Source organism: Prunus mume, linkage group LG8, assembly GCF_029339155.1.
Source record: "Prunus mume cultivar Tortuosa linkage group LG8, ASM2933915v1, whole genome shotgun sequence".
NCBI lineage: Eukaryota > Viridiplantae > Streptophyta > Magnoliopsida > Rosales > Rosaceae > Prunus > Prunus mume.
In genome coordinates, this window is record NC_142705.1 from 8,704,959 (window position 1) to 8,726,460 (window position 21,502).

The 21,502-nt window shown below is 36.5% G+C and overlaps 2 protein-coding genes and 2 pseudogenes across 3 annotated transcripts; all 4 read right to left on the reverse strand.

The window, feature by feature from the left end:
- Positions 1–242: 242 nt before the first annotated feature.
- On the reverse strand, positions 243–1,703 carry LOC103340225 (membrane-associated kinase regulator-like protein). The gene is made up of 2 exons (XM_008243622.2): positions 882–1,703; positions 243–768 (listed from the first exon to the last, which is right to left on the reverse strand). The coding sequence occupies exons 1-2, from the start codon at positions 1,404–1,406 to the stop codon at positions 715–717; spliced, it is 579 nt and encodes a 192-aa protein (XP_008241844.2). The 5' UTR covers positions 1,407–1,703; the 3' UTR covers positions 243–714.
- Positions 1,704–7,791: 6,088 nt separating this feature from the next.
- LOC103340224 (calmodulin-like protein 30 pseudogene) lies at positions 7,792–8,589 on the reverse strand (annotated as a pseudogene).
- Positions 8,590–12,812: 4,223 nt separating this feature from the next.
- LOC103340223 (protein DETOXIFICATION 49 pseudogene) lies at positions 12,813–14,476 on the reverse strand (annotated as a pseudogene).
- A 3,379-nt stretch (positions 14,477–17,855) lies between these two features.
- Positions 17,856–20,474, reverse strand: LOC103339926 (initiation factor 4A-like protein). Of its 2 annotated transcripts, XM_008243279.2 has the most exons (7): positions 20,314–20,473; positions 20,158–20,206; positions 19,943–20,080; positions 19,248–19,481; positions 18,556–18,595; positions 18,377–18,474; positions 17,856–18,206 (listed from the first exon to the last, which is right to left on the reverse strand). In XM_008243279.2, exons 1-7 carry the CDS (start codon positions 20,373–20,375, stop codon positions 18,189–18,191), a joined length of 639 nt encoding a protein of 212 aa, XP_008241501.1. In that variant the 5' UTR covers positions 20,376–20,473; the 3' UTR covers positions 17,856–18,188. The 2 variants fall into 2 exon arrangements, 1 of the variants encoding a protein (XP_008241501.1); XR_001678298.2 differs by lacking the exon at positions 18,556–18,595 and having other exon boundaries at positions 18,377–18,555; positions 20,314–20,474.
- Between the last annotated feature and the right edge of the window lie 1,028 nt (positions 20,475–21,502).

Consider the following 21,502-nt stretch of genomic DNA (forward strand, 5'->3'; position numbering starts at 1 on the left):
CAGACAGATTACCCCTATTTCATGCAATAATTATTTAGTATACTTAATAACAACATTTTTATTAGCTAATCTGCTGATGTAAAACGTATCAAATTGACACAGGAAGTTTTGTTGGCTAAAGAGCCTAAGATATTTATCAACTATGACCAAGTTCTGATATATCTTCAATACTTGGTGTTTAAGTCTCTCTCGCTCTCTCTCTGGGCAAAAGAAGGCTAATTAACATGAAGAGTAGACGCAACTGAATTAAAATTAAGAAGCTGAATAGATCCAAGTGAAACCCATAATTAATAACTTTGGTAGGAAGCAACATTATGATCTAATGATACACATCAATGCTCAAGAAGGTGTTTGGTGTACCCCAAAAATAAGAGCTTGACATTGCAACAGGTTCTTCAACTGCAAGCATTTTGTACAGTGAACAGCCAAAAGACCAAATTCCGATCCACAAACTAAAAATAAATCAGAACCACAGAGAGAGAGACTTTGAAACAAAATACAACAGAAAATATATAGAGGCTAATTTGATTAACCGGCCACTAACAGAAGTCAGAACCTCTATGTTTAACCAAAAACCAGTGGTAAAAATACAAGAATAATAATAATAATCCTCCTCCTTTTTCTGAAGCCTCTAAAGGAAAAAAGAAAAAGTACTTCCCACACCTCTACAATTTCATCACCCCCCCCCCCCCCCCTTTCTCTAAAACAATGCCTCTACATTTCAATCTCCACATCTCTCCAACTTGACCCTCCTTCATTCAAGACCTCCTGCAACAACAAAAACCAGAACACCATGTCATCATACAAACTCAAAATCCATGCCTACATACATAGAAACTTCAAATGAGGTGAATTAATTTAATTTAATTTAATTTTCTCACCTGTGAAGTCTGATTATTAACATGATGTTGGGGTTCCTCATGCACCACCACAAGACCAGAACTCCTACCATCCGCAGACCCATCATTCTTGTGAGCTTTCTTGGAGCCAATGTGGGCCCTCTTCCTGCCCAGAAGCCCCTTCCATCTTGTTGATGATGATGGCCCCTTTGGTGGCCTGGATGACACTTCATCATCATGATCCTCCCCATGAAGAAGCTCATCTCTGAGAGTGGTAGTGCTCCTCTGCATCTGTTTGCTGCTGCTGCTGCTGCTGGTGCAGCTGTCCTTGAAAGGCAGCAACCTTCCCTTACAGAAGAGCTCATCAGCGCTCATCATGGAATAGTTGGTCACTGAGAACTCAAAATCTGAGGAAACTGGAGCTTCTCTGGAGCTCCTTTCATGCTTGATGGCATGTTGGGCATCTGCAAAATCATTAGAGAAGGAAATTCTTGGGCTCATTGGAGCAAATGGATGATGACCACCATGACCCTTATGCTCTGAGTTGTACATGTCTAAGCAGGCCATGAGATTTCAAAACAACATGGGAAAAAGATTGAAAGGAAAAAGAGAATGTGACCCTATGGATATTATGAGCAGAGCAGAGGAATTCACATACCCACCATGTATGCGTGTGTATTTATATCTCAGACTGGTGATCTTTTATGCACTCATAAATTTGTAATTTGTAAATTTATTTTTATGCATGCATGCCTGATGTGATGTTTTTGTCATGACATGATAAATTGGGCATTGAATGGTGACCAATTAAATCTTTGAGAGATACAGTCTCCAATGTTTCACTGCTTTCCTTGGATGTTGGGTGAAGTTGCCAAGAAGCACCCTTCCCTTCCTTTTTATTCCAGTTGGGTAAAAGAAGAAGCTCTCTAACCAATCCACCCCTAGTTGCATTCTTAATTATGATCAAATACAGTGGATATATATTTATATATAACTTTCATTCAAGAAGATTCTAAGAAATTATTGTTTGGGTTAAAGAGGCATTTTAAAAATAACTCATTTTATTATATGAAACTTGCTTGCACAACATCAAATGTACCAAGCATGTACTAATAGTACTAAGCTCTGAAGGTCATTGATTTGGTGAAAGAAAGAAGAAGATTATAATAGTAAATTAATAATGATGATGAGTCATCTTGTTCAGGAAATCATTACTTCTTTTTTTTATCCAGGAAAATCATTACTTAAGTCACCAATTTTCAGACTGAAACAAAACAACACAAAAATCAAATTGCATATCTTTTCTTTGATTCAGGCTGATAGAATCAGGGGTTACACAAGAAGGGTATGCAGCAGTGATATTGAAAAGCATGCATGCAGGTTTTTGCCAATATAACAAAAATGTGAAAAAAAATTCAGAACCAGAAAAAAGTGAGAAAAAAAGAAAAGAAAAAAAAAACTGGGGCCATGAAAGATGAGGAACAGAATGGGATGGGAGGACGGTGCATAAATGTCCAAATTGATAGATGCTTGGGGTACTTATAAACTTAGGGCCAGCCAGAGTTACTGGGATTGTTTACATTTGATCCCATTGCTGGATAGAAAGCAACAGCAGCAATGTTTTTCAAATTAAAAATACAAAAAAAAGAAAATACAAAAAAAGATGGGTTTTTCTTCTTTTATTTGTGGTAAATTAAATATTAAAGAGGTAAAAGAAAAAAGATTTAAATGTACAGAGGAAATGCAATGCTGCAATGGCAAGGCTTGGGGCACACAGTCACAGTGACACAGAGAGGCACAGTGGCTAGCAGAGGCTCCAGAGGGTCATATGGTTGACCGAGATTTGACTGCTAAGTAGAGGTATGCAGTGAATGAGCTGGCGATATCGACTGGTCAAAAGGGACCACGTGACCAGGGGGTTGCCTTGGCCCTTTTCATTAAATAAATAAATCATATAAATTACACATAATAAATTAAAATTAGAAAATTGCATGAGAATAGGAGGATTTGCTAATTTGGGCACCCCAAGAGATGAGTGGTCAGTATGTAATGTATGAGGCATGTGTTATTTGTTTATGTATCTTTTTTTTTCTGATTTCCAAAACCCTAGTGCCATTTGCGTTAGGGTTACTTGTACAGTGGAAGAGATCACGTGAGCACGTGCAGAGCTAATTTCCTTCCTAAGATAGTGCCTGGTGATGGTCTAGTTTTGCTGTTTGCCACTGACACAGTTGCACCATTTCTTCCTTGAGAACGTTTGGGTTTTGGCGAGGGAGGGTTTTGGTGCATCATATTATTATAAAGAGGTTTGCCAATATGCCATTGCCAACTAGTTGAAATATGGTACAAAAATAAAACATTTGATCAACCCAAACTATTACAGTTTGATTTGATTTGATTTTAAAACGTTTGATTTTTTTCTCGGTTAAAATGAAACTAAGTCAACTATTACGATTCATATCGATTAATTTGGTCGGATTAATACCTTACCCTTAAATCAACAATTAGATAATAGTGAATCAATCACAAGTGAAGCCAAGTTATTCATTTCGAACCCTAATTCTTCCCTCCGTTTCTGAATCAAACACAAGTGAAGCCAACTATGTTGATTAGAGTTCTACACGGCCATATAATTCACCTCTCTTCTCTGTCGGTATCTTCAATTAAGAAAACGTCTAACTCAACATGATATGCTGACTCAGTTTTATTAATATTTGATAACTAATGCAAGTGATGATCAACCAACTTGTATCTTTGATTTGGAAGATACGGATATTGGGTATCTAATTAAATCTCACATATTAGTTGGCAATGCTCGTTGCAAACTAGGTTTTTATATAATTAATTAGCCAGAACAAGAGAAACTAGACTTTTATTTCATTCATTCCAATGGCTTTCAAGAATGAATAATACAAAGGGATCTTATCATTTTGGATATCGTACACGTCAATGATTTTCCTGCCATTGGTAGGTCTAGCATGAGCATGCCTACAAATAAGTAACCTTAAGTTTTGTAAGAAGATTATAGATTTTAAAACGGAAAATACTTAGGAACTCCTATATTCCTACTAAAGATAATTTGACATGTGTATAGAAGTTTTTTCTTTTGTGTTTTTGATGAATTATTTATGCAGATGTGTCAAACTGTGATTTGCAAGAAGGAGGCAAGTAGTACTCTTTTAAAATAGGATACAGACCTTCTACTTTGTCTTTATTTTATTTTATTTTTAGCCAAATTAAGGAAACAAAGAGAGACTTAGAGGGAAAAATAAAGTAATATTTTATGATAAATACAAATAATTAAATATATGCTATAGTACACTTTTTTCTAACAAAAGAAAATCCCTATTTTTTTAATTTTTTATAAAGATGAACATAATTTGTATGTATGCAATTATTCGGAGGATAACTATTGGGAAGAAGAAAGAGGCCAAGAGAGGATAAATGGAAGCCTTTGAGAAAATCAACTTGCAGGCTAAGGACATGGCTGTCACTCACATGGTTTAACCTTTTCCTCTGGTGCCACGACAATAAACAAAACACTTTTCTTCTTCTTCCTAATGGGTCATTCAAATGGGGATATGACACGTGGTGGGTTCCTATAAGCACGTGCCTTCGAGTGTGGACAAAACCAAAACAAAAGTTTGATCGTGCAAGGCCCCTTCTGCTGAGCCTGAGCCTGAGCCTGAGCCTGAGGTAACTGTCCATATTAGGCCATACTTGGGTTAGCTCTAGCAACTTTTGCATTAGCCAGAACTTGGATCATATGGGCTTCTAATACTAACTAAACTTGCTTTAGGTCTAGTCTTGGGCTGAAGCCGGTTCCACCGGTTCACGGCAGGGTCAATGGGTTGGACAAACGCAATTATAATTTTTCTCCTTATCATCCTCAATCTTCAACATTAATCATAAGATATTTGATGAAATATCTCTTAGGCGGTTCAAAAGTAAAGGAGAATACTAAAGTTGTGTGGTACCCCAGGCTGCTATTGTGAGGTTGGGTGCTTCTTTTAATTATTGCACATCAAGTGTGATAAAATTCTCGTTTCGTCACTATACGCTATTCCTTCTTTATGTGATGATTCTTTAGTTACATTGCATACATGGGATATAATTTAGGCACTTTCTCAGCATTCGTGTATGAATTTATTAGCTCACTTAAGGACTATGTCTTTTACTCTAAGGGGTCGTTTGACACGACGGACTGCTATGGACTGGACTAAATCTCGGGACTGTTTTGAATTAGCTCAAATTGGCCTAAGCTGGATTAAATACTGACCTACATTTGGTGTTGAGTCGGACTAAGAAGCTGGATTTTAAAAATAGTGATGATCTATGTTTGGTGTTGTGTCGGACTAAAAAATAATTCTTATAATAATTAAATTTTAATTGGGGTTTTGACTTAAAAGATAAATAAATGCTACAAAGAAACCCAATGCAAAGATTTATAACATTATCTGGCCACAAAAAAATAAAGATTTAAAACAATAATAAAAAGAAAATGAATATTTCTTTTTAATTAATGAAGAATAAAATTATGATATTTGTTTTTTGGCTTCTCAAAATTAATCTTAGTTGCTCAAAACATTGTTAAAGGAGCTAAGCTCACTCTATGTAATTCTAGATTTTTCAAGAACCAAGTAAAACAATAATTAAAAAATTATATATATATGTATAATTTTTATATATTTGACTTTTGACTTCAAACTGAAAAATATAATTTAACAGGGTAAAAATTGATTGCGATAAAGAAAGCATCACATCATGAATTATTAAACTTGTTTCAATATATAAAAAAAATCAAACATTTGTAAATTACTATAGTTTGATTTTCCAAATGCAATATCAAAATAATTATTGTAATATTTAAATTTAATTAAGGATTTTTTTCTACAAAAAATAAATGCTGCAAAAAAAAAACCCATTCAAAGATCTAAAATAATTTCAGACCAAAAAAAATAAAATTGAAATAATAATTAAAAGAAAACAAATAAAATTATGATATTTTTTAAAGAGGCATCGGACTCACGTGTTCTATTTAGCTAGCGTATTATTTAGCGAACCACTTTTCAGGCTCACTGTATTAGACGAGCGAGTGAGACATTTTTTTCACTATTGGACTATCTTATTTAAGTTAGTTCTGTCTCTTACTAAACAAGGATTTCGAGTGCTATTTAACCCAATTCAGTCCAGTGAGGCGTACCAACCATAGCTTATAGGTTCTATCATTAACTTGCTACCATTTGAGCTTTTGCTTTGTTCTCTTCCTAGATTGAATCATCACATAGCGACCAAATTTGTTTATGTTTCCACCAAGATTTACTCCTGTCCTCATATCTATTTTTTGTCCTATTTCTCACGTGCTTGTTGTCATATACTTGGAAAAATATTAAATAAATTATAATGATGTACCAAAAAAGCAACTAATATTAATAATCTTCTCCTTTTTGTTGTCTAAGAAAAGAAATACTACAAGACAACAAAAGAAAATCACTATGAACTCTCTTCCTTTCAGTATATATATATATATAAGGATTAGAGATCTCAACTTGTACAGGCACAGGGCACATGTGTTTTGGGTCTACCACACCATGCATGATCACCAACAATTATTTTCAAGAATCTTCATGCCCAAACGTTGCTGTGCATAGGTCACCAGCTTTTCAAACTCTTTGGGGTTGTCTATTTGGCCACTCTTATTGCAGTCTGCTTGCTTCATTCCTTGACGAGCCCTCCACCATCCAAACCAAACCTTCAGGCTGTGGAGAGCCTCTTTCAGCTCTTCGCGGCTAATTTGCCCGTTGTGATCGCTGTCAAACAGGCGAAGCCACGCTTTGAACTCATCCACTGTCATCTCCTTGTCGGGCTGCACCTGCAAACAACTTATTATGGCCATCAATGAATTTTTCTGTAAGCAGATAAAAATCTCTTCAAAGAGGATAGAAAATGGAAATGTAGGTAGATGGGCAAGCTTTGTTTGCTTCTCTTCTGTTCTCTGTACAAGTACACACGACTCTTAAAGTGGCTTTAAAGTGGATTTTACTAGTGGAGAATCGAATCAATTTTGCCTTTAGTGGACTTTCTTTTGGCATCTTTTAGCACAATCGCTAATACTTCTTTAGGGCCATGAATAACTTTATTCTTCCAATTAGGCACGGGAACAACAATGTTAAGTGTAATTATATAAGATTCTGGGCATATGTGACAGCTGTTTAATTTTCTTAAAAGGGTTATATATTAAACCTCCATGGCCTATTGGGAGTGCCATCCTGTAATTATTAGTTTTAGATTGGACTTCAAATGAAAAGTGTTTGATCTTGTCCACACAGATGAGAATCTTTATTCAAGAGCCATCCATACTTGTCTGCAAATTGTGCATCTAATCTTGTCATCCTGTAATGGATATGTATCAATATCAGCTTGTCTACTTCAACTCTTTCATTTCTTCATTTCAGTTATGTTTCAAAATTTATCGATCATATGTTTCACTGCAGCCTAGCACCTTGTTGAAAAAGTTAAGCAATTTGATTTCCGTGTATGTTAAAAGTGTTGGCATAAATAACTTCCTTCTTTTTGAAATGCAGAGTTGCTTATTTGCATCAGGCCCATCTCAGCACACTGATTCTAGGCATATATCTAAGCTTTTGGACTCTTTGTACCGTGGATTAGGCCTTAATGGCTAAATGACGTTAAATACTCTTTGTAGAGGGAGGATTTGAACTTTAGACATCTTCCAACATTGGAAAGAGAGGTATCACTAGATCAATATGTAGTCGGTGTTTACTTCCAATCTCATCAATTTTATCATATATATATATATCAAACTATCGACAATATTCATCCCCTTTAGATTGATTTAGTCATGAGCTGATCAGTCCAATTTTGGACGTGAAGGCTAGCAAGTGCTAGCTCCAAAACATAATGGATGTCATTATTTTACTGTTTGTAAAGGTAAAAGCAAAGGCAGACAGCATATTATTCTTATTTAAGAACATGGGCAGACAACCCTTACAGGGATTATTATAAGCAAGACTAAATATACGGCTATAACATAGGATATGAGATCTAAAATTTATATAAAGGATCTCTTTAAGCAGTTGGTTTCTTGAAGTTCCCCATCATTTTGGAAAACTCATTCATGTCAATTAAACCATCACCATTAGTATCCACTCCTTTCACCATGTTCCTGCAAGCCCCAAGACTGCAATTCTCTCCCAGCTTCTTCAGCACCAGAGATAACTCCTCTGCACTTATCTTCCCATTGCCATCCAGATCGAACAATCGAAATGCGCTTTCGATGTCAGCCTCTCGTGCCTGATCAGCTCCCATGTTGAACATCTCCACAAACTCCTTGAACCCTATGAACCCATCTCCATCACTGTCAAGGGCCTTAAAGGTCTTGGCAATCTCAGCTTCTGCTATTTCTTTGTCAAGGGTCTTCAGGGCTGACTTGTACTCTTCCCTGCTGATCCTTCCATCTTTGTTGGTGTCAAATTTATCAAACACATATCTTATCTCCTCAGCTTTTGGCTGGGATGAAGGCCTTGACAAGCTAGACCTTTGCCTCTCTTTGGAGAAACTCAACTCGGGAGCTGGTTTATTTGGAGGCTTTCTAAGAGAGCCATTTTGAAACCTGAGAAAGCTGAAACTACGTGACATAATTTTTTTCCCAAATGGTTCCAAATTCTGATATGTTGATGGAGGCTATATGCATTAACTGGTATCTTATATAAGCTCTCTGGATTTGTGTTGTTTGAGGTCTGATCCATTAAGGAATAGTATAAAGATAGATTTTTACGCGCATTGTTCACATCAATTCTGATTCAAAGTTAAGGGGGAAAAAAAAAGGGTCTTTGTTTCTTCCAAGTTCATTTGAAGAGAGAGAAGAACCAGAGATATGGACACATTACATATATTCTTACCAAGTTGTACATATCTTGTTGATTCCTATTCTCCTATATGATATGAACCCTTTTTTTGGTTTGCCATGACGCCACTAATAAAGTTGTAGATTCTTGTGTAACTTGCGTGGAATCTTCTATATGATGAAGAAGAAACACACACCACATTGGTAAAGGTTGCGGATCTATTATATATCGGTACAAGCAAATATTCTATCTCAAGAAAAAAAAAATATATATATATATTATATATGTAATGTCCAATACTTGAGTGAGATATACTGAAGGGAGATATTGTATTTGATTTTAAATTGGGAAATTTACTCGTAAAGAATACAATACATGAATAGAGAGAATAAGAAAGAAATATTGTGAGAATTTTACATTAGAGTTAGTTGGAGCCTCTATTCCCTAGTTTTCCTATTTTACATCATTAAGGAATTTAACTTATATTATAACATGAAATCATTTTTTTTTTCTTCTAAGAGATATTGGGAGAGGAGCATTACTTAGCTACTATCGTTTGTCAATAAAAAAACATAGGAGGACTCTGACAACATTTTAAATTACATGGAATTTGGAAACACTCATGATTTTTTTTTTTTTTTTTACACAATTGATGACAAGTTAAGTGACGACTCACAAAGATTGACGCACGCATGAGACAGCAACTAACGTTGTGCGTAACTTAGAAGAGAAAAGCTCACCTTACCAAGTGGTTGAATGCTCACTTGTGATTTGCAACTTGGTAAGGTGGGCTTTTCTCCTCCAAACTACGTGTGAATCGTCAATGTCAGTTGTTGACTCCTCCAAACTAAGAAGGATCACCGCTCCACAATCTCCCGGAGAACTTAAAAAGAGCCATAGCACCATAGTGGCTAAACTCATAGTACTGCACCGGCTAAAACCAAACCAGACATCTTCCTTGTATACATAGGCTTAAAGACGGCGATTATTTCAGAGTGACGACAGTGTTTCACGGCGGCTGCTTCCACATCCCAAAATAAAAGAACAAAAAAGAATCATGAGGGAAAAAAGGGGGGAGGGAGGGAAGGAGAGGAGAAGATAAGGGAGGTGGGTATGGAAGGAGGCCATCGACCCTCAAAGGAGGCGGCGGTGGGAATTTTTCCTTTGGGTTTTCTCAGAAAGCGTTAAGGGTTTTCTCTTTTTCAATTGTATTTTGCTTTAAACAAATAGAATACAAATGATAGTTTTTATTTATTTATTAAAAGCAATAGTAATTTTATTGATAACATATAAAAAGTACAGAGTAGCCGCAATGCCAAATATGAGTACAACATCTCCAACGACCAAACACAAAAATAAATTGGTTTGATCTAGAGAGAATTACGTATGCCAGAAAAACCTAAAACCTCCAGTTCTGCAGATAAAAGCACCTGTACTCAGACCTATAATATAGATCCATCGCACAACAGTAGTAACGGCAAATCCGCATCGAAAAGTTGAACACTAAATACAAACATCAACAAACTCCTATTAAGTTTATGAGAATTATTAGACTAAAATAAACACAGAAACAAGGACACCGCACCACATCCTCTCCAGCAAACCAAAGAGACTCGTAGCACCAACATGGCTAAACCTCTTATTTTGCATAGGCAAAACCCGATCCCACACAAACATGCAACAATCACTTTTCCAACTCCAAACACTGAACTGGAGCAAAATCCCTGTAAGTGGACCAAAAGCTACAACACAATCATGGCGTCTACGGTGGATTGTAGTAGTTGCTTCAAAAACACAACGAAAACCAAAGAAAAAAATTGGATCGACAACACCATACTATAGCCATAGTGGAAGAAAACTAGGAAAGGAGAAAGGAAGATGATGATAGAAAGATGGATGATGGGAAAGCCACCCACCCCCAGAGGAGGAGAGGGGGGGGGGGGAGTTTAGGGTTTTCAGCAGTTCAAAAATTCTTTATTTTTAAACATCTTGAAACTTGAATAATGAAGTTGTAGAAACACGTAAATAAACACATAACTCTTATCATCATTTCGAGGGAGAAAAAAAAACACATAATGGAGTCACATAAACACTTGAGTAAAAACTTGAATAAGTTTAAATTTGAATACGAAGTTGCATAATCAATAACACTAATAACCGACATGATACAATTATTGTTACTACAAACGTTAAGAAGAGCACTTTCAACCCAAAAATAGCTTCATAAACACTTGAATAATAAATTTGCATAAAATATATGGGTACTATTGTAAACTCGTAGTAGTTAAAATATGGGGGTTTCACTAAAACACCCAAAATGGGGGCTGAAATTATAAAAAAATTCAACACCCAAAACACTTTATAAACACACTCAAAACCCATCATTACACACACTCAAAACCCATTTATAAACACACCCAAAAAATATACAATTGTTGATTTTTGGGTTGATTTTGGGTGTGTTTCTATGTTTAAATAGTGTTATGGTTTTTTTATAAATACGTGTCTAGGATTGAGTTTATTTATAAATTTGTATTAAAATATCAACCACCCGCACATGTTAAGATTTAACAATACAAATTTATAAATAAACCCAATCCTAGACATGTATTTATAAAAAAAACCCTAACACTATTTAAACATAGAAACACACCCAAACTCAACCCCAAAATCAACAACTGTATATTTTTTGGGTGTGTTTATAAATGGGTTTTGAGTGTGTGTAATGATGGGTTTTGGGTGTGTTTATAAAGTGTTTTGGGTGTTGGGTTTTTTTATAATTTCAGCCATATTTTTGGGTGTTTTAGTGAAACCCCCATTTAACAAATACTTAATATCATGAATGTAAAAGTCCAACAGTACACATTAACAATTAAACAAATTGGAACTGCGTAAAAGTATGATATGTAAGCGAATTTAAATAATACAAATTTATAAATAAACCCAATCCTAGACATGTATTTATAAAAAAACCCAAGCACTATTTAAACTTAGAAACACACTCAAAATTAACCCCAAAGTCAACTTTTTGGGTGTGTTTATAAATGGGTTTTGAGTGTGTGTAATGATGGGTTTTGAGTGTGTTTATATGTTTAAATAGTGCTTGAGTTTTTTTATAATTTCAACCCCTATTTCGGGTGTTTTAGTGAAACTCCCTTTAAATAATATGGTTTTTCCTTAGTACCTATTTTGAAATAGTAAATTCAACTACTGATGTAAAAATAAAAAATTAAAAAATCCAAGTTAGTATTTAATCCAAAAAATTTAATAGTTCTATCTCCAATGTCAACTTTAAAGCGAATATAGTCAAGATTTGTATCCATTTTCTAATATTTTCACATCCCTATGTCACACCTTGATAATAACCCAAGGCATAATAAATAAGATGTCGCTTATAAACTCATGTGGAGCTGAACCCACATTAAGACACACTGTTTAAACACATTATAATAGAAGCACTTTCAGAGAACTTAATAGAGATGTCGCTTATGACTCACGTGGTGTCGAGGCCACATTAAGAAATATTGTTTAAATGCGTAACGACAACATAGAAATACATTTTTCGGAGAAGTTAGAACAATATTATAACGTAATAAAGATATTGCTTATCACTCAAGTGGTGCAGGACCGCCTTAAAAGACATTCTTTAAACACGTAACAACAATGTCTTACTATAGTAAAATTATTTTTTCCTAAGAAATGAAAACAATATTATGACATAATAGAAATATTCCTTTTTGACAAATATAATTGAATTACTTCAACAACTAGTTTTCTAAAATCATAAATCATAGAAAGATGCAAAACATTAAATCGCTGGCAATTTTATGTTGTTAAATATGTGACATAACACCGTGAGTTTAACATCACACACATGTAAAACATAATTGACATTTTAGTAAAATAATATCTTAGAATGTTATGCAAGTGAATAATACCGTATAATCAGTTTTCTTTATTTAATAAACAAAGCCTTTTGTTTTTTTTTCCTTCTCTCGTTTTCTTTCTTTTTTGGACCGAAACAAAACCTAGAAAAAAAAATATTTATAATTAAAAAAACCCCTGACCAGGGGAGAAAATACTGTGTACAAACTCCATCATTTGCCTAATTAATTAGCATAATTGCAGATATTAATCCCTCATTGGCCTCATCCTCTAGATACTCCTCCACATTAGCACTGGTGAGCTCTTTGGATCTCTCCGCCTGAGCCGTCCAATCTGTCTTGATCAACACAATCACCATCAGAGCAAAGCAAACCAACTGGGCAGCCAGAAGGCCCAACCACAGGCCCAGCAAGCCCAAATCCATCACAAACGCCATGAAAAGCGACACAGGCAACCCAACAACATAAAAAGAACCCAAATTTATAGCCGCACCCAATGTTGGCCTTGCACTGCCTCTCAGCACACCACAAACGGTGGTCTGCGGGCAGTTCCCGAGCTCACACAGCCCCACGATCGGCAGCGCCGAAGCCGTCAGCGATATAATGGTGCGATCGGCGGTGAAGATCGGGCCCCAAGTGTTGCGCATTGTCACCATGAACGTGGTTGATAAAAGTCCTGTGAGAACAGCACATGACAATGCAACAAATGATGACTTTTTAGCTTGCTTGGGGCGGTTGGCGCCTAACTCGTTCCCCACCCTAGTCGACACGGCTTGACTCAGCGCGAAGGGGAACTGGTAAGCGAATGCGGTGGCCTGGATCAAAATTCCCATGGTGGACACGGCCTCAGCTGCATTGCTGAGAAGGCCTGAGAGAATGATCATGATCTCGTACCACCACCACTCCAAGCACACAGAGAAGCAGCTGGGGATGGCTTGGCAAATAATGGGCTTCCAGTCTTTGAAGCAGAAATGGAGTGACCAGACTTGCCATGTGTTTGTGTAAATGCCCGAACCGCGTAAGTAGAGAATAAGGTAGAGGAGGATGATGAGGTCCGTCAAGACCCCGGCAAGCGCGACACCGCGAATGCCGAGGTGGAAATGACAGGCCAGGAGGTAGTTGGCGGGCGCGTGAATGGCGAGGGCCAGCGCGGCGCTGAGCATTAAAGGGAGGGTGACCTGTTGGGTTCTGAGGTGGATTTTAAGGGGATTTATGAGGGACTGGAAGAAGAGAGTTGGGATTGTGAAGGTGAGGTAGGTTGTGGCTGTGGAGGAGATTGTTGGGTTTTGGCCTGAGAAGAGAAGGAAGGACTCACAGTTGAGCCACATGATGGAGATGGGGATGGAGATGAGGATGAGGATGGTGACTGTGCGCTGGAGGGTGTGTGACATGAGAGGCCATTGTTGGGCTCCAAAGGCTTGGGAGGAGATGCCTTCCATGCCAGAAGCGAGGCCGGAGAGGACGGAGTAGCCGCTGATGTTGGCCACACTGATTGCTAGGCTGCCTCCTGCTAATGCCCCCTTACCTAATCCGCCCAAGAAGAACATCGAAATCGCCGCTTTCGCGTACACCAGAAGGCCCGCCAGGATCATTGGCAGGGCTATGGTGTATAGCTGCTTGATCTCTTGAACAACCTGGTGACGAAATTATTAAATAAAATAATTAATTTAGAGATACACAAAAATACAAGGCGTACATGCAAAGGTTGTATGAGAAAAAAAACAAAGTGTTGGCGTCATATAGGACTGACCACAGAAACAGCCGTGGGTTGGCGGTGCTGAGAATCTTGTCCACCTTCTTCATCATCCTTGACGGTGGTGTAGAACAAGTTTGATAAAATTGGAATATATAACCACGAAGCAGCATTAGCATTGTTGTACGACATCTCGTTGAATTGACAAAGCAAGAATTGAATTTTCAGTGTTTTTGGAGATCTCAATGAGCAGATTGATGAAATGGGGAGAGCAGAAGAAAAGGGTTGATCTCTGTAGCTTCTCAGGAATTGGTAATGTAATCAGAGAAACAACCTTCCTTATTTTCTTCCTCTCAAAATAAATATGTTGCAAAGCCAGGGAGACTAGACACGCAGATATATAAACAAGGTTTTCACCATCTGTAAGTGCCTGGTAAATTTTTTTTCTTCTGTGCTCTAGAATTTCTACAGGCTTTGTCTTTGTGCTGAGGGGTTACTTAGGGTTTGGTGGTGAGAAATGGACGAGTGTGAGGAAGATGAAAATGGGAAGAGGTGGCCATGAGGGTGGTTCGAATTCGTCGTTTTCTCCTCTCTGGATTTCTCAAAGGACTGAAATGTCTAGCTTCAAATCAGATTGCACCACTCTAATAAAGTTGGTGGCAAACTGGCAATGCATCCAAATGCCAAAGCATGAAATGCTTGAATCGACTCAACATGAATGAATGTGATGACTAAGGTGAGGATGCTAATTAGAAATTAAGGGACAAATTAACATCTTCTAATTTGGACTAAGATGTTATGAGTTGAGTTAACTGCTTGGATCAAGATTAACAAATAAAGAAAATAAGGAAAAGATCTGCAACTTTTTTTCCTTCTGTGTAAAGATTTTTTGTTTGGGCTAATTAATGGGTAAAGATTTTGGAATCGTAATATTATAGGAGGATAATCTACATATGGTAGACATAGAATGTTTCCATATCAATGCCTGAATTCAAATTTCAAAATCCTTTTATTGTTTAACATTATTTGGTAACCAAATAGTTGAGATTCAAGTATGTAAAATGCAACTAATTAATTAATGTGTTATTACTTTCCTCTCAACAAGAAAAGCATAATATTTTCTCACTCAAATTTGAAAAATATTTTGCAAATTATAATTGTAATTTCATTTCAAAATTCATATTCAAGTGTTCACGAGTTCCGGTTTGTTATTGTGATAAGAAGTCATCATTAGTTTTATCAATACACTTAACTTTCTCAAGTCACGACAAAATATACAGCAAGAATCGATACACAGTTAAACTTAAAACAATGAGCGAATCTTATTATGATTGCAGAAAACGGGGTTGAAACAATTAATATCGTCTGACACAGAGAGATGTGGTCAACACAACTCGTAGTTAACATGGTGAACGTGGCAATATTACTCTTACAACCGAGTGTTCGCGCATGCAAAGCGTCCGCACCTGTGCAAGTGATAATATTCCATTTATCTTTTAATTTTTTTGTCATTATATATTTTTCAAAATTTACCTGTTATTGAGAGACTATGTAATCAAGAGTACCTCTAGAGGAGTATTTAGAGTAACCTGCTGCAGCAATCTTGCCACGCCTTCAATTAGAAGGGTTAATCATCCTCAACCAAGGAGGATAAGAGCTATCATCATCACTACAAGAAAAAGACTTTTGGCGACAAATTTGCGACGAAGTGGGCTTTTGTTGAAAATTCTTAATACAACCAACCAACGACACGTTGTGTCCGTCGCCTATAGTTTCGTCAAATTTGGGTAATCACCAATATGGTATTACTTTTTTTTTTTTTTTAAAGTAAGCCAAAAATATCCTAAATCCACTAAAAAGAATGTGCCACATCAACATAGGAGATTACTTTTCTTCTCCAAGACTGAGCCGAACTCTCGAACCTAGATTTTTTTTGGAGTTTCACTAAAACACCCAAAATGGGGGTTGAAATTATAAAAAAGTCCAAGCACTATTTAAACATATAAACACACCTAAAACCCATCATTACACACACTCAAAACCCATTTATAAACACACCCAAAAAGTTGACTTTGGAGTTGATTTTGGGTGTGTTTCTATGTTTAAATAGTGCTTGGGTTTTTTTATAAATACATGTCTAGGATTGAGTTTATTTATAAATTTGTATTTTTTTTTCTTTTTTGTTTTTTTTTTTTTTGGAACTTAGGGTTTTTTTTTTTTTTTTTTCATGCATGATAATATTATCTGGAAAATCCTTTTTTTTTTTTTCATGCTAAACTTTGCTATATAGCCTATTTACATGTCCTCTTTTTTCTTTCTTTAAGAGAACATTGTTAGATTTGTTTACAGAGATTTATTGGTTATCAAATAACTATTTAATTAAAGGGCTGCTAATATATACACAGTTAAGTTAAGGAGAAAAGAGGAATGGAAAAATCAGGTCACTTTTATATATAAGCAAAGATAAAGGAAGTTTATTTACTTTATTCTCACGTACGCTCGGTTCTCAAACCATGTATTGATACGTATTTTAACTTTCCGATATGACAATACATAATATACTTGGGATACCACCACGTTAACATCCCGGTTTACATTTAAGTTTTTCTTGACCATGAGACATATAAAAGTCTATCTACTTTATTCTTAAGTATTCATTTATTTGAAAATATATTTATAAGAAATAGACCAAGTAATTCATTATGTTTTAGTATGTATAATTAAATAGATTCACCGGGAACTTGTATTCTATTTCAAATTAATCCTATATTAATAAAAATACTGCTCTCCTCATCATGTAAGTAGGAGCTCCTACATTTCTGCCAATAACAATGTGATGTGTGCATAAGTTTTTTTTTTGTTTGTTTGTGTTTTTTATGAATTATTTTTTCATATATATCAAACTGTAATTCGCAAGAATGAGGAGTATCTCCTTACAAGGTAAGTAGGCAAGAAGTAATGAGCATATTGTTTCAGGGAAAAGCTGCGCCAAGCGCCTATTGTTTTGGTGTGTAATGATGAACATAAAGAACGAGACAAATGCGTACAACCGAACAACAATGTCCTCTTTAATTATATATCTCTTTATTCTTTTTCTCTCCTGTTTGAGAATAAAAACCAGCAGCAAAACAGATAAGAATTGTCATCAATTTCTACCATGGGCGAGCCTAAAACCAATGTTCTTTCTATGGTCTCATCTCTTTCTTTTTGGAGCACTGCAGCCAGATGGCACCACGCACAATCCAATGGACACCATCTGCATTTCATATATGACTTTCAATTTCGTGTTAAAAAAAGCCACACAAAAAATAGAACTTTCGGCCATGAATTGAAAAGCTTCAATTGTGTGGTTTATTGGGTGAGCTCTACATGAGTCCCATGATATCTCCCGCCCACTCATGTGAAACCTTGGGAAAAGAATCGAGATTTATGTCATTTTCTTGTTAGAAAATTATTAGATGAGATTTAAGGGGCTGCAAACTTACAGATTGTTTGACGGAATCGAACAACATTGAAAAAATTTGATGTGCACTAAAAGTCTAAAACTGATAGTTTCGTGAACTCAAGCGCATTGTGATAGAAACCCTTTTCAAATTGAAAGCTTGGGAAAGATGGAAAATTCTTTAATTGGGCTTAGACAAGATGGAATCCTACTGGCCCAACTTCAAGTAACTCCATAAATACACAGAAAAAGACCATGTCCAGGGTCATGGGGGTTTGATCAGTATAAATTTTTATCTTTTTTTTTTTTTTTAGAACAAGATCAGTATAAATTTGATATGATTGAAACTTCCTCAAAACGCACCCAGATCACGTTCAAATGCTTCAACCAAATACAAGAGTGAGTACAAGGGATCTCATCTGGTCCTTTAACATGTCCGCCGGCATAGCAGATCATATGCCTTCATAAAATCTCAGAAATCTGCAATACCATGAATCATATATCATATCAAACTGAGTGTCCATCTATCTGTCTTTTTATCTTTGTTTTTTATTATTATTTATTTATAGGGGATGAGGAAACTGAGTGTCTATGTATCAAACAGGAGGACAAAATGAAATGAGGAAACATTGAGAAGGGGGTGAACTTACATTTATGGGCATCTCAGCTATGACCAGGTTGCTACTTTCTTCAATGCTTTTGAGAGTAACTACCTCACCCCCAACAACCATATTGATTACAATCCCATCTGCACATATTATATGAAGTTATTGCAAGACCGGGGAATCCCATACTATGCAACCAACAAAGCAGTACAGCTAGGAAGAACCTGCAGCCAAACAAGTCGTCAAACGCCTCATATATGTTTCCTGCAGAAAATATTGTCAGGTAAGAAACAAAAACAAACATTCGTTACGGTAGCAAAGCAAACACATGCACACAGGTGATAACTACTATCAATATAAAATTGGCAATGATCAGCGACCTTGAGGAATGAGGATGGCATATAACCAGTAACTCTAAAAGTACCACAACGCACGGTACAAAAACAGCCAATTAAAGAAGTACAAACAATAAGAAATCAAACTTGAGAATGACAAAAACATGCTTCCCTTCTCATGGAAGCTTGGAATCTCCTAGATGCAGATAAAGAACATAAGGAAGCATTCTTAAAATGCTTAAGATCCATGGAATGAAGCAAAGTTTATAAGAACCATCCAATGAACTGGCGAAAGAGTGCAACCCTTGCAATCTGAAATTTAAGCACAACACAACTAGAAAAACTTATCTAAAGTTTTCAGTTGTTTGGTTATGGTCTTAGTATTCTCAATGCACTAACCTCAAAAGCATCTTGTAATCAAACAATTTGAAAACAGTGAAGCAAGATCACATGTCATTAATCTAACAATGTGCAGTCTACATCTAAAATGAAATAGGAATATCTAACAGTTACCATAATAGAGTCAAATGCACAAGAGTTGCAGAACATTATAAGTCCAATAGGAAGAAGGAGAAGTGCACCTTCTTTGTAGGCAACTCATAATTTATAAGAACGTGAGCAGAAATGGGTGACTCCCCGGAAGCAAGAAGTGGAAGGCATGCATCTGTTGCAACTATCATATGAGATTTTTGTTCATCTTTCACAGGCTCATTGTCATCCGCTGGTTGAGCACTGGCTTCTGGGTTCCACCTCATTGTTGCTTCCCGAAAGCGCTCTAATATCAAAGAACGGTCTGCTTCAGCAAGGTCAGTGTACTGGGATACAAGATATCACACGCAGACCAATTAGGAAACGTTAACAGTATAGGGGAGTTCCAAGTTTCAATGTCTCCAAACATGGGTAATGGCGCTGGGCATGTTCATGACATAACTATAGAAACTGCCTTAAAAGAAACGAAATATCATGCCTTGAAAGGCACAAAATCCTTTTAATTGTTAGAAACAAGTTTGCAACTTTAAACAAGTTTAATTCTTTACCCCATCCAAGGTCAGCAACAACCCCAAGTATGTAGTTGAAAATCTAGTTCAAGTGCTCCTAATTTTTCCAATCTCTGTGAAGCAAATGCTCCAAAACTTATGCCCTTTTGTGTATTTAATAATCTAATGGTAAGAAAATTTGCAAGTAGTTATGAGTTAACGATACTAGAAAGCATTCTTAATAACCCATGGAACAAAGTTAAATCCATAAAAATTATGAATGGCCAGTAAGTGTGTACCAGAGAAGCTAAAGAGATATAGGGGACGTTGGCGACGGCGGAGCTGACCGCGTCGAGCTCATCACGTGAGCTGCAGCAGACCACTATAGGTAGGCAGGGACGCCTACCCGCCACGCCCAACAGGTCCATCAATGTCTCCTGCCCAATTCAATTTACAATTTCACTTTCTTTAATTATAAACACAATTATTTATAAGGGGAAGTGAAGAAAGAGACCATCTTGAACTGGAGCCTGTCAACGGCGAGATAGAAGTGGCGTTGTTGACTGCAACCAAAACTTGGTCTTGTGAGCAAAAATGGAAGATTGTACAAGAAAATTAAGCATGAAGAGAAATTATAAATTAATAAAAGGAAAAGGAAAATGAATGAAACCTGAAATGGGAAGAAGGGGGGTGAAAGGGAGGAGAGGGGGTTTCAATGGCATCCATCGCCATTGCGTCGAAGTTCGACCAAACTGTCTCACTTTTCCCCTTCGTTTTCAATGGAAAATCCGCTTGGTATATTCTCGGTTATTTTTCAGAAACATACAGTGATGCTATAAACTATGGGTCATACATTATACTGCCCCAGTATGGATGCTAGCCCATCAATGAAAACTTTCTGTAAGGAATAGGAAGAAAACAAAATTGTTTGGGCCTAGTGTTGAGGCTTGGGTCAAGGGCCCATACACTAGGCCCAAAATGTTAGAATTGGACTAGAGTTTCGAGGTTCGAAGTCCAAGATTAGAGTTCAAGGCTCAAGGTGATTGAAGTTGGGATTGGTATCATGTTTGGTTTTAGAGCATATTGTTTACTACTTAGGTCTAGCCTAGTGTTTTTTTTTTCTTCTTTCTTTTGAGAATAGAATAGATGCGTTAATATGAGAGACAATTACAAGATTACACATGAAGAACACTGCCTTAGAGAAGGCTTATTGCAAACAAGAAAGTGTAAATATAAATAATAAAATACAACCAGTGCAAGAACAATGAGCAAACTCCATATGTATTTAAACCCTAACTCACTCATAGTTGAAGATGAGAGGGTCCATAAGAACTCAGGAATCAGTGCTGAACAGAGATCGTGTGGATAACCAACTCTGAAGCATCTTTAGGACTGGAAACACCAAAAAATTAAAGAGCACTTACCACTCAAATTCCACCTTGACTTTCATAGGAAGTCACAGTATCTCCAGCACCACTCACGATCCCACAACACCAAAGGATAGTAAATCATACCAGATCCACCAACTCCACCTCCATAGAAAGATCTTAGAATAGCTACCACCAAACCCTTAAATTTCAATAGTACAAACAAAGGGTAAAGGTGGAGATCTACCAATATCAAGCAAAATTAGCCCAAAAGACTGAGTAGTAGTCCTTAAAAGCACAGGGGGAAGACAAAACTTGCCAAATAGGCAAGGGAGAAATAGGTTAGCAAAAAACTAAAGGGAAAACTCTCCACAACATGACGAGGGAGAGAGGCCCGGTTAATTAGCCGAAAGGAGATGATTCCAGGGGAAACCCCTGGAATCAAAAAAGTTTGCAATAGCTTTACAAAAGGTTTTTGGGTCGAAGGAAAAG